The 13,470-nt window shown below is 47.6% G+C and overlaps 1 protein-coding gene across 4 annotated transcripts in view; it reads left to right on the top strand.

The window, feature by feature from the left end:
• CDC42EP3 (CDC42 effector protein 3) overlaps window positions 1–13,269 on the top strand; it is a 23,936-nt gene extending 10,667 nt beyond the window's left edge. For 2 of the 4 annotated variants that reach the window (XM_035000932.1, XM_035000928.1), the window contains exon 2: window positions 11,273–13,269. In XM_035000932.1, the coding sequence (XP_034856823.1) occupies window positions 11,511–12,260 (750 nt within the window). In that variant the 5' untranslated portion in view covers window positions 11,273–11,510 and the 3' untranslated portion in view covers window positions 12,261–13,269. Of the gene's footprint in view, window positions 1–129; window positions 3,465–11,272 lie in introns of those variants that run through there. The other 2 variants (XM_035000930.1, XM_035000929.1) reach the window with 2 other exon arrangements.
• Window positions 13,270–13,470: the final 201 nt, after the last annotated feature.

The following is a 13,470-nucleotide window of genomic DNA, read 5'->3' as shown; positions in this document are numbered from 1 at the left end:
GTTTACCAAGAGGAAAGTACAGGAGGCTTGTGCTAGGGAGGCAGGAGGAAAGATGGCACAGTTGACTAGGCAGTGCCCAGCGGGGAGCCAGGTGAAGTCTAAAAAGACCGGGGGGGAGAAAAGTCCAATGCTCTCTGTGAAGGAGCAGTGTTTTCTTCGTGTTTGTTTTATAATTTCCAATCCACTGCGTACTGATGCTGTGTGCACCACGAGTCCCTTGGGCCCACACCCAGCTCCCATGCCAGCCAGATGCCACCCAGCTCCCAAACTGGCCAGTAGCCTATCCAAGGAGAAAAATCCACCGGTCCTGTCCTTGATGGTTACAGCAATGTCAAAAGAGTTTCTAGTAGCTCACTTTTGATTTCTTTACTCATCTTGTCATCGCCTGGCCATTGCCTACAGAGCTACCCTGAGTAGTTAACTCGAGACTAAAGTTACGTAAGTGTGGGCTAAAGACACACTGATTTGGACGTTATCATTAGAGGGGATAGTTGAAGCCCCGGGCAGGGTTGTGATTGTAGGGGGACTGTTAAGGGTTGGGGGATGGACAACACCCATCCAACCCTGTGGAAATGCCGCATCTAAGGCGGGGGCTCAGACTTTTTCTGTAAAGAATCAGTTCATATTTCAGACCTAAAGGGCCACCATAGCCTGTCCATAACTACCCAACTCGGACCTTGTCTTGTGAAAGCATCTCTAACAGGGTTTCCCAACCCCAGCACTACTGAGAATTGGAGCCAGATAATTCTTTGTTGTGGGGGGCTGTCCTGTGCGCTGTAGAATGTCGAGCATCTCCCCTGGCCCCACCCATGAATATCTCTGGACATTGCCATATAAATGAATGGGCATACATGTGTTCTAATAAAAGTTCATTTACACAAACAGGCCAAGGTCTGGGTTTGGCCCACTGACTGTAATTTGCAGATGCAGGCCTAAGGGATGGACAGAGGGAAAACTAAAAGGGTTTATTCCATAACATTTGAGGGCCTTGGGTGTCCATTGCCCAGAAGGAGGCTCTGTTGGGAATCCATCATAAAGAGGAGATTTTTATCAACAGTAGCTCTTACTCATAACACCTTTGCCTACCTCATTCTTATTGAGCTTAGCACCTACCTGGAGATACCGGACATAAAATCACAAAACCAGAAAACAAAAATAAATAATAGGCTCGGTAGGAGTCCTCAGAAAGCCTCCGCCAGCGCGGTACTGAGCCTGGATTACGTGAGGTGAGTTAGAGAATTTTCTCCGGGAAGGAAGTGACTAAAGCGGATCTTGGGGGATGTTATGAGTAGGGTTGATGGTAAGAAGGTGGGAGGACATTCCACATAAGGAACACAGGGTTCTTAGTTCCAGAAAGTTGCGGGGGAAGTGAAGTGTCCCCAGTGAGGGAAGGGAGCCATTGTCCCCAGTGAAAGCCGTGTGCTGGTTGTGCGAGGCCCGGTGCACGTGCTTCCTCTGGGAAAAGAATTAACAGCGCTGAACACTGTTTTCTAGAACAGGATGTTTGTTTTTCTCCTCGAGCCTCAGGGGGCTTTCATTACTGCAAAATTTTAATCTTCTGGCTTTTCTTTTACATTAAGTCAAGTTCCTTTTGAGATTCTTTTTGACAAAATTCTTTTGGCTGCTGTCTAGGACCATTTTATTCATTCTTGGTCCCTGACAAGGTGCAGTTACTGTCTCTGCCTCTCATTGATGTTGAGATCATAGTGTATCATTTCTTCTTTGTCCCGTCAGACCTCGAGGCAGGCAACCTGCAGTGGCCATTCCATTCTAAACTCACTTGCATGCGAGTTGTCACGTTTGCCCACCAGCGACAATTAAGAGCGCAGACTGTGGAGTCCAGCGGTGGCTGAAATCTCAGCTCCTCCACGACTTTGGCTGATTGACCTGAGATATGGGCATAATCTAAGATTGCTTCCTCAGAGGTGTGTTCTAATACCCACCTGGCCCATAGCAAACACTCACATGATAGCCATTCATATTCACAAGTGTAAATTCCTTAGAGAAACAGGAATTTCAAATTTGCCACTTCCTTGAGGAGCCCCTATAGACTTGGACTGGGGGATGGCCCTCGGGAGCAAACCAACTCATCCCTCACGATGGAAGGGGTAGCAGGGGTTATGGATTTAAAAACTTCTTGACTTGATGTTCACTGCGTGCTTTGTGTAGCGGGAGGCAGAAAGAAGATCCAGTTTGTGTCCAGAGATGAGCTCTCAACCTGGTCTGAGGGGACATTCGTTCATTTATTGAACAAACATCTGTGTACAGGTATTTCTGTACAAATAACACAGGGGAGTCTGCCTTGAAAGTGGGTGGAGAATGGAATGGCCACTGCTGGCTTCCAAATATACCCAGTGCTGGTATGAGGTGGAGAAGCCATGTTTCAGCCCATCCACTGAGAATGAATGATTATCAAGGGCTGGAGTAGGTTGGGAGAATAACGTGGAAAATCCCATTATCTGTCCTTTCACCCTGTTAGAGAAATAGAGTAATCAAGGGGCCTAAACTTTGGGGCCAAATTCTCTTTCCATATTGATAATGTCGTTGCAGCTTTGCAGATGAGGTGGGATCCATTAGTTATGGAAGCATGCGAGCAGTTCACAGTAATGGCATCATTTGATTCACATCTGCCAAACTGCCCTGGTCCTTCCAGCCCTGAGACTGTGCCCCATACGAAAGTAGTTGTGACAAGTGAGTCAAGCATTTTGAGAGAACCTGTTCTCCTCCCACCTTATACTACAACACCCAGGGATCAATGTCCATATTGAGTCCTCCCCAATAACTGATTTTAATAGGGAGGAAGGGTGTGTAATGGCCCGTCTTCAAAAGTGCAGACTTTCGAGGTGGAGGTGCCGTCTTCCACTTTTGCTTCTAAAAAATCTCTCAACTACTACAATTAGATCCCATAAATGTGAGGTGTGTACCTGAATTAGCAGTGAGTCTCCCATGTGGTATTTTGTGGGTTTCTATAAAGCAGGTCGTAAAAGAAAAATAAATACAAGCTGTTGCTGAATCATAAACGAGAAGTCCGTTTATAAATAAGCGAAGGTGAGATGTATCAGACTTTCTGAGTGGGTCCATAAAATAGAGTCTGCTCAGTCTGGCTCTAAGTTCATTTGCATGAAAGCTGAGCCGCTGGGGGTGGAGCTCGGGGAGTTTCACAGTCTCCTGCATGTAGCTGTGTCGTCCTCAGCTTGGATGATACACAAGAGGATAAGAATCTAAAAATAGAAATGGCATCTTCTTATCTTCTCATGGGTGGAGTAAATAGACTAAAAATATGAAAAGCATCCCTTCAGGATGCTGTTTATTGGGTGTTCCTCTGGTTACATTTTTTTTTTTTTCTGTCTTAGATTTTGATTGAAGTTCAATGGTGAAGCTTCTGACACGGATTTTTTTTTCCATGACTTTCAAATTCTTTGATTCAGAGAAGCCTTCCTGCAGAGGTTTGCAAAAGGACTGGCGTGAGTGCCCACACTGTGGTAATGTTTCAGTGTTTCTGATCCAGGAGGTTGGCTTGTCTTCCCTATATTAGTAAAAACACAGCCATCTTCAAATGGACAGTCTTCTAGGTAAAGTCTGTGAGCGCTTTGACAGGCAAATGTGACAGGAGGCCATGAGGAAGTTGGCAGTGATAGTAGAGAATGAGCAGGCACCCGCCACACACCACCGAGGAGGCCTGGGATCAGGGCTGCTTCCTGTGATGTCCCCAGACCTTGATCACACATCCCACAGCCACCCACTCCATCTGTGAGAAACCTGGCTTCTCCTTTGGAGAAGCCAAAATCTAGGTCCTTGTATCTTCTGCCCAATAATCCTAGGGCCTCAGAGAACAAGTTAGTCCCTTTTCTATTACGGTTGAATGAATCCTTCAGATTCCTAAAGATTTGTTTTCCCCTCCGTCTGAGTTTTCTTTCAGCTGCTCCCCTCCTTCAGCTTCTCGCATGTCATGACCAAGTTCTTTGTCTCCCTGTTGGACTCCTCAGAACATATAGGAACATGTTTCAGGTATCCTTTATCCTTTCTCAAGTGTGGAGTCCAGGGGCACGTGGGTGGCTCAGTCTGCTGAGCGTCCAACTCTTGGTTTCAGCTCAGGTCGTGATCTCAGGGTCATGAGATCCAGCCCCGCACTGGGCTCCGCACTTAGCTCAGAGCCTGCTTGGGACCCTCTCTCCCTCTCCCTTTGGGCCTCCCCCCTGCTCTCTCTCACTCTTTCTCTAAAATAAATAGATAATTTTAAAAATCAATAAATTGTGGAGTCCAGGGTCAAATACAGTTTCCTGGGGCTTATCACAGTAGCATCTTCTTGTTGGTGGCAGAGAGAAATACCCCGAAGATGTTTGGGGGTGGAGAGGTTCTTAACTGGGTCATCATCCGTCGCTGGGACTGATGGTTCAGACTTGAAGGAGGACCCGTTTTATATTTCTGCCTGGGGTCCAGGTAGTGCGGCAGTCCTGGGTCTTGATGCCGGGAAGAAGGGAGGCAAAGTGAAGAGTGGTCAGAAGCTAGGATGTCCTTGAAGGATGTGACAATGAAGCAAGCAAGGGGAAGTACACACATAGTCACTTCCCGAAAGTAGAAGAAAGGAAAAAGCCCAAAGGTCCCTCGGGATGGTTTTCCCACCCCCCACCTGTCCCTGTTTTTATACATGTGTGTTTCAGATTAACATTGCAACCTATTTTGTAGGCTGCAAGAACTTCTTTATCCTCTCTCTCTCCACTAAGAATTACTCTAAAAATAATTAGTGGACCAACCAAACATTCCTTTCTTAAAATAAATGTGATTTTTAAAATCTAAACCTCTTTGTTCTTTTCAGATGAGTTGCCAGTCCAGTCAACTCTTAAGTGATTCAGGAACTGATTTTTTCATGTGTCACTTCTTAATGAACCCTGTTTCCCCCCACCTCCTGGCCACTGCCCTGCTTTGGTCTTTTTGGCATCATTCTGTTTACCAAAAGTAAGGAAATGAATCAAAGGGCCGCTTCGGGGTTTTCTTTCTTTTTTTCATTGAATTATCCCTGCTGTGATGATTTCTCTTATTAACACTGTCACTTACACTTTATTCAGTCACCAGAAAATGGAACGGCTAGCCTAAGGCCAGAAGGACACCCCGACACTGCCATTCTTATCAAAACCGTGACTTTAAACTTCCCTCGAGTCCTTTTGTATCCTGGAACCCTTGGATGTCTCATAAATTCCTGTAAGCGGGGGCCTCTGCATTTGCAGCTGGACTCCATGCCTCCACATCTGCCGGACGTTGTCTCTCACCTTGAGAGAGGGGGACAAGCCACTGCCCAGGGAGTTGACCCCTTTTGTTGGCAAATCTGTCCTCTTCCAGTGCCCAGGGACTGGGACCTTTGTTTTCTAAGGGATCTAATTTACGAGATGAATATTATCTCAAGTGTCATCGAAGGGGGGAAAGAGGAGCAAATAGTGATCCAAGAATGCAGAGAAAGGGATTAGCAATCATGGAGAGTTCAGATTTCAGGGTTAAGGGGAGGGTTTTTGAGAAAAGGCTACACATAGGAAGATTTCTTTCTGTTTTCCTCTGTTTCTTTCGTGCCTTCCTGCCTTCTCTCTGACTTTCTGTCTTTGGGTTTGAGAAAGACAGTGGGAGTACAGGAATGAGGGCAATACAAGAAAGCTGGAGAGCCCGGAGAGCCCCCAAGTGTGGGCGGGCAGCATCCCTACCAAGTGGTTGTGATGGTTGGTGGAGTCTTGCCTGATAGGAAAAGGCTAGCGGTTCTCTTCGTTTGGCCTGTGGAACACCCGGAGGGCCTGCTCACCAATTCTGGTGGAGTAGTTCACATCTGGCCCGTAAGCCCCTCCTTCCTCTCTCCCACCCCATCCTACAGCAAGTGAGCCCACCTCCTTGTGGGCAGAGGGCAAAGCCTCTCAGGTGTCAGCCTGACCCAAGCTCTCCCACTGGGATTCATCCTTGCTCTGCCTACTGCCGCGTCGGTCAGCTGCGGAGCCCAGGTCTCCTTTTCTGAAACCAGTGAGCAGGGACGGGATTTCGTGTTGGGCATTTAGGACCATCCCATCATAGAGCGTTGTCTATGTCACTAGCCGCCATCTGGACAGGAGCTCTACGCCCAGCCCCAGCGCCTCTTCCCGCCCATGCTTCCTTCCATGTGGACACTTGCTGCATCCTTAGGCCTCTTGCCTTTTCTCCTTGCCTTCTGACTAAAAACCCTTCTCTTGTGAGGGCTTTTCCATTCTGCCAAATAACCCTGGTGCTCCCTCTTACGCGTGAATGCCTGGTCCCTGCAGGAAGGGGTGATCTGTCCCTTGGCCACGCTGCAGCGAGACAAGGTCAGCCCTCTCGTGAGGTCTCACCCCCACACACGCTGCCACCCTAGATTTGGGCTTTTGAATGCAATTGCCACAGAAGTGTTTGCATTATGATCCAGTACGTCAGATTCAGTAGGCTTTTCGGGACCTATATATAAAATTCTGTCCAAGGTGCAGCCTGAGCCCTAAGCAGCACATTTTTTTTTTTTTAATAGCTAATTTCTAATTCATTCACATGGTTCAAAAACCCCAAATCATAAAAGGATGTACAGTGAGAAGTTTCTCGCCCGCCCTCGTCTGTCGTATTCCGTCCATGCCTTCCCTGTGGGCAGCACCATTATTAGTTTCCTGTGTATGCTTCCAGAGAGATTTTACAGAGATGCAAGCCGAGACAAGTGTGTCTATATGCTTCGGCACCTGTTCTTCCTTCAAAGATAGATATCTTTGAGCTCTTTCTATATCAGTGCACAAAGAGCTGCTTCATCCTTTTTAAGACCTGTATAATATTCATTTGTACTGGATGCACCTTAATTCAATCTAACCAGTCCTCTCCTCTGTCAGTGGACAATTAGGTTGTCTCCAACTTCAGACGGTTGTAAATTCCTGGACTGATAATCTTGTACATGTATTATGTAAGTGGATAAATCTCTGTAAGTAGAATTCTGGTGTCGAAGGCATGGGATTTGCAGTTTTGATAGATCCTGCCAAACCACCTGCCACCCAGGTGGGGTCTCTTGGGGTTCCCACCATGGGTGTATGCAAGGCCTGACCCCCCCTCCCCTCATCAGCCCAGTGTATTAGCACACATTTGTATCTTGAACAGGCTTTGGGATGCACCCCTTTCCTAACTGGGGAGTTGACTATGAACTCCCGGCAAGTGTGTTTGTTCAGTGTCGGGACCTTCTTCTCTGGAGCCTGGCCACTTGGCTTAGAGCCTTGTAGCCACGTAGCTTTGGCAAAGGGACTCAAGACTCGTGGTCTGTACCTCAGTGCGTCATTTGTAAAATGGGGCTATTAACAGTAGCAGCCTCGTGGGTTCTTGTGCATGAGCTAGGAGGTTGGAACAGTGCCCAGAACACAGAGAGGCTCTCAGTAATATTCAGTGCTGGTGGTTCCCAGGAGCATGCGCATACCCGCCCCCCGCCCCCCCCCAGGACCAGCCACTTTGTTTCCGCTGAAGAAACTGTTCGTTAGGTTTCTATACTAGCAATGGCAGAGAAGATGTGGAAAGAATAGTCAGGCCAGTAAAGGGGGGCATTGATGTCCATCGGCTGATAAGCCCGGGAGCCCAGAATATCCAAAAAGGAGGGGAGGAAGCAGCCAGTGTAAGACATCCTCCTTATTAGATTGTGATATGTGGGATCAAGCATGGTTGCCCCTGAGCTGAGAAGGACAGATAAGAGAGAGGGATGGCGTCGGAGTTCCATTTCCCCAGCATCGCATCGCAAATAGCAACTCATCTGAAGTTGTAAAACTGACATTTTTGTCCAAAATTCTTAAAAAAAAAAAAAATTTTTTTTTTCCCCCAGTATATTTGGGAGCTCATAGCATGGGCATATAGTAGAAATTCAATACAATGGGGCGCCTGGGTGGCTCAGTTGGTTAAGCGACTGCCTTCGGCTCAGGTCATGATCCTGGAGTCCCGGGATCGAGTCCCGCATCGGGCTCCCTGCTCGACAGGGAGTCTGCTTCTCCCTCTGACCCTCCTCTCTCTCATGCTGTCTCTCATTCTCTCTCTCTCTCAAATAAATAAAATCTTTAAAAAAAAAAAAAAAGAAATTCAATACAAATTGTTTGCAAAGTCCTAGAAGCCTACATCCCTGTCAGGCAGTAAACACTATGTAAATGTTTCTAGGAAGAAAAATGCCTTTTACAGGATCTTCTCGCTTCTCCCACTCCAGTCTCATTGCCTGTAGCCCTTGTGGCTTTCACTCACCAAGCCTTTCCTTACTTTTTGTCACTTCCTTCCCACCTTCGTGCTCATGCCGCTGACATAAAACCCAGCTCCGACCAGGCCAAGCCAGCCTCTGGGGAACGGCTTGCAGTGTCCATGGTAGTGGCCGTGGTCATGGTCATGGCTGTGGCCGGGCAGGGAGGGAAGGAGGGCTGGGCGTTCCCCCCGCCCCGAGCCTTCCGGGCACAAGTGTTTCCTCTCCCTTCTCCCCAGCTCACCCAGGCCTTGTTCAAGTGCAGGGCGATGGTGTGGGATGCCATCAGCAGGGCAGGGAACCGTTCGCTGGCTGCATCTACGTGATATTTTTCTGCATAGTTTGAGGTGCTCTGCCTCGGGTTCTGGCCTCGCATAACCCTGACTCCACCAGCAGAGCACGGGCAGCCCTCACTTGCCCCTGAGTTGTGGTGGACACGCTGTATCTTTCCCCGGCAGCTGTCGTCCTGGCCGTGTGTGCTGAGGACACCACTCTGGTGGGCACCTGTCCCTCGGGCTGCCTCCCACCTTCTTTGGGCTCCCTGGCGGCCCCTGCAGGCTGTCACCCACCACGCTGTGCCCATAGGCGCAGGAAGGCAAGGCCAGCTACCCCGGGTGGCAGGGGCCCCGGGCTGTTAGACACTTACCAGGAGGTTCTGATGTTGGAATCCAAGGCTTTGGATTTGTAACATTTGTGACTGCCACCAGACTCAAATTCGAGTGAAAATTGAAAGAGCATCTGGACCCACCAGACTGGCTTCTTACATATGCATGTCCCCTTTGGTATCAGGCACCTCTATTAGTAACACAGTGTTTCCTTGGGATCCTAACCTCAAGTGGGAAGCAGAAGCTCGGGGCACCTTTGTGTGGCTACAGCAGCAACACCTTGGGGAGCTTTTGGAGCCAGGATCGGGACTAAATAGAAAAGAAAGATGGCAGGTGTGTGGTCCCAGGTGACAGCTAGGTTAGCGAACTCCGGATACAGTCCCCCTCGCACACTGCCTGGGCCTCCTCCCCACACACAAAGCCAGGGCATGGTGGGCCTCTCCAGCTCCTCGTTCTCCACCTTTTCGAGCCTGGGTGCAAGCCAGTTCCCAAACAGCTAGTTGGTACCTTGCCAGAGGGTGCCAGGGCACCGTTCTTTCCACCTGCCACGGGGAAATGGATTTAAAATTCTCGCCGAAAAGAAAGAAGTACGCAGCAGACACGGATGGCCTCCAACTGCTGCAAAGCGAATGTGGCTGGCTCTCCCTTCAAGCCACCACCCGACTCAGCCCTTTGAGTATTGATTGATACATTTATCTATTTGCTCTGCTGCCAATGGGAGGAGAGCCCGATGAGAGAGGTCTTAGCTGAGCCATTTCAGGAATTCCCGCTGTGGGAAAGGTTTTAACTTCCCCATGTCAGCCGGTGCGACTGAAGAGTTAGAGGATTTTTTTTTTTTTTTAAAGATTTTATTTCTTTATTTGACAGAGAGAGAAAGCACAAGCAGGGGGAGTGGCAGGCAGAGGCAGAGGCAGAGAGAGAAGCAGGCTCCCCGCAGAGCAAAGGAAGCCTGATGTGGGACTCGATCCCAGGACCCCAGGATCATGACCAAAGGCAGTCACTTAACCAACTGAGCCACCCAGGAGCCCCTAGAGGATTATTTTTAAGAGACGAAGAGTTTCTCCTCTGTAGGATGAGAACCTGGAGCCCCACACCTCCTAGCTTACCACTTCTGATTGTGTTAAGTAGCATGTGTGAGGAGGGTGTGTGAGTTTTCCATGCTGATAACACATGACCGCAAGCTCGGTGGCTTACACCGCCCCTTAGAGATTGCCCCACAGTTTCTGTGGGTTGGGAGTCCAAGCAGGGCTTTGCTCCAGGGTCTCATCAGGCAGTGAGCCATCTGTCAGGGCTGCGGTCTCATCAGAGGCTCAACTGGGGGGAAAAATCCACTTCCAGTTCCCACAGGTCGTTGGCAGAATTTATCTCCGTCGGTCCTCCCTCAGCACGGCAGCTTACTTTCCCAAGGCCAGTGAAAGCAGTCTTTCTCAGTCTGCTAAGATGGACTGTTTCATAATATAACCTACCAAGGGGGACATCCCATCCCCTTTGCCATATTCTGTAGGTTAGAAGCAAGTCCCAGGTTGTGCCCACAAAGGCATTGACACCAGGAGCCGTATCACGGAGGTTTCCTTGGGGTTCCGCCCACCCCAGGGATAGGATATGTGCTTTACCAGTAAATGTTCCAAAAGTATTCCCAAGTGAAGACCCAGCCTGTTATAGATGATCACGCTGGTTTTTTTCTGTGAAAAGAAGCAGTTTTGTTCTTTTGCTTCCATCTCAGAAGGACTCAAGTCCTGAAACCCTTGACAGCCCAGTTCTTCGTGCCACAACCTGATTCCAGCTGCAGCTCTTCTATTTCCTGGCTGTAGGTGATTGAGAAAGGGTGATTTATTTTTGACCCCCAAATCCCTGTTTTCTCATGTGTAAGAATGCAGTTTGCTGCATAAATAGCCACTGTCACTTAGTAAATATTTCCAGTCCCTTTGTTTATAAGACTAATCACTATATTGCATTAATTTTATTTAGACACGGGACTCAACAACAAAATACTGTCAGTCTTGCTAGTGTGAACACCAGACAAAGGAGAAAACACATTGTAAAGCAAATCCACTTGTATTTAAGGAGCTGAAATCACTCTGGTCATATGCTGACAGCCATTCTTATGATAGAGGAAAAATCTAAAATCTTAGACATGTGCAGAAAATTGTATCCATTTAAAAAGTGCTGATGTCATGAGGTTTTTCAATCTCTTTCCTTTTTTTTTTTTTTCCTTTTCTCCCCCTGAAATAAGACTAAGATTAGTGGACCCTTAGTAAAAGACCCAAAGATTAAATTTTTATCCGAAGATTAAAGTTTTTATCCTTGATAGAGGGAGAAGACAAAATCAAGCTTGGCTCTAGATGGAACCGGGCCTGCCATTATTCACAGGCTCTTGTGAAAAAGGCAGGCCCCAGTGAACCCCGAAGGACCAGCTAACTATGACCTGCTCTGGTTTCCCTTTCAGGTTTCTCCTCATCCTGGAAGGGGTTGGATGATGTCCCTGGCTCTCCAGGACGCCCCTCCTTGGCTGTAACTGCAGGAAGGCCTCTTAAACCCCAGCTCTTCTCCCAGCCACTTCTGGAAGCTACTTGAGAAAAAGGATGATGTGACAGATCCTATCAGAAAGGATTTTTGGAAACCTAACACCTTCGAAGAAAGTGGCCCTTTTCCCTTTCTCAAAGTAGACATTCTCCAATTCCAAAATGCCAGCCAAGACCCCAATTTACCTAAAAGCTGCCAATAACAAGAAAGGCAAGAAATTTAAACTGAGGGACATTTTGTCCCCTGATATGATCAGCCCTCCCCTCGGAGACTTCCGCCACACCATTCATATCGGCAAAGAAGGCCAGCATGACGTCTTCGGTGACATCTCGTTCCTGCAAGGGAACTACGAACTGCTCCCGGGAAACCAGGAGAGAGCGCGCTTGGGCCCATTCCCAGGGCACAGCGAGTTCCTGCGGGCCAACAGCACCTCCGACTCCATGTTCACGGACACACCCTCCCCGGTGCTCAAAAACGCCATCTCCCTCCCGACCATCGGAGGGTCCCAGGCGCTCATGTTGCCCTTGCTGTCACCAGTGACGTTTCATTCCAAACAGGAGTCCTTTGGGCCGGCCAAGCTGCCCCGACTTAGCTGTGAGCCGGTCGTGGAGGAAAAGGCCCCGGAGAAGAGCAGTCTGCTGGGGAACGGGACGGGCCACCAGGGAGACGTCTCGTGGGGCTCCAGCGGCTCAGCATCGCAGTCTAGCCAGGGCAGGGACAGCCACTCCTCCAGCCTCTCCGAACAGTACCCCGACTGGCCGGCCGAGGACATGTTTGACCAGCTCGTCAAGGAGAAGACGAAGTCGGAGGAGTCCCTCTCCGACCTCACGGGTTCCCTCCTCTCCCTGCAGCTCGATCTGGGGCCCTCCTTTTTGGATGAGGTGCTGAATGTCATGGATAAAAATAAGTAACAGACACCGCCGACTCTCGGCCTTTGGGGGAAAAGGTATCAAAAAATAAAAACTAAACTAAACCACAGTCGAAGAGAAGAGCTTCACTGGCTATGTGTGCAGTTGTGTGTTTTCTAAGATAATGTTCCTACGAAATATTTTTTGTACCTGTAATGCCCTGTTTGCAAAAACAGAAAGGCAAAAAAAAAAAACACAAAAAACGTCCTGGCAGAAAGGAAGTGAGTCATTCAGAACCCATTTTCGGCGGGTATTGCTGATGTTCAGCTCACATTTTTTTGTTTCCAGAAACGTAAGAACTTTGGCTTGGCCAGGATTGGCACTAGCTACGAAGGGCTGCTCAAGTCACATTAAAGAACTTGACGATACTCCAGCATTTTCTGAGCAAGAAGTCAAAATTTATTTAACACCTAAGCCTCTTTTTCTAGACTCTTTTCTATATTACATTATTTGGGCTCACCATAGCAAATTCTTCAGTGTTAAAACTGTTCTCTGTTTTCACATTTGAACAACTCTATGGGTTCGGGGGATTTTCTCGTAGCTCTTATATATCCCTATACATTATATCTATATCACGCAATTTTGACCGTCAGCTACATGTTGGTAAGACACAAGCAAAGTATTACTGTAACTAAGTTATTTTTAAAGTTAAAATATATTTTTATGTGCCTTTGGCTTTTTATTGCAGAGTCTACATTTTATAGATACTACATCAAATGTTGTCATTTGACTTGTTTCCATTGGAGTTCCATTGTAAGCTGTGTATGTATATGTTTGGAAAAGTGTATTCATACTTAGCTTTATTTCTTTTTCTTCATCTGTTAGCATACTTTTCACAGCACCCAACAATGGATTGTTAAATATAAAGGCACAGGTTACTCATGATGCTTCTGCAGAGACTGTGGGCTACACCATATAATGTTATTTGGAAATCTAGGTATTTTAGTACAGTACATACTTGCATTACATAGGTACTTCATGCGACACAATAAAGAGTAAATGTTAAAATGAAGTTGCTTGTTTATAGTAATAAACAGAAGCGTAAGAGAATAATAATATTTTCCTTAAGTCCAGGGCTAGAAAAATTGCTTCTCTAAAGTGTACGTGAGCCTTTAAAATAAGAGGTGATTTCCATCCACTCTGCAATTTTGATTTTTGCCCAAAGGTTTGAGATTCCAGAAACGGGACCCTTCAGTTTTAGGAAAAATGAACA

Source organism: Mirounga leonina, unplaced genomic scaffold (assembly GCF_011800145.1).
Source record: "Mirounga leonina isolate KUSES-001 unplaced genomic scaffold, KU_Mleo_1.0 Mir_125, whole genome shotgun sequence".
Lineage (NCBI taxonomy): Eukaryota > Metazoa > Chordata > Mammalia > Carnivora > Phocidae > Mirounga > Mirounga leonina.
Note: the sequence above shows the minus strand (reverse complement) of the source record. Positions and strands in the feature narration are given on the sequence as shown.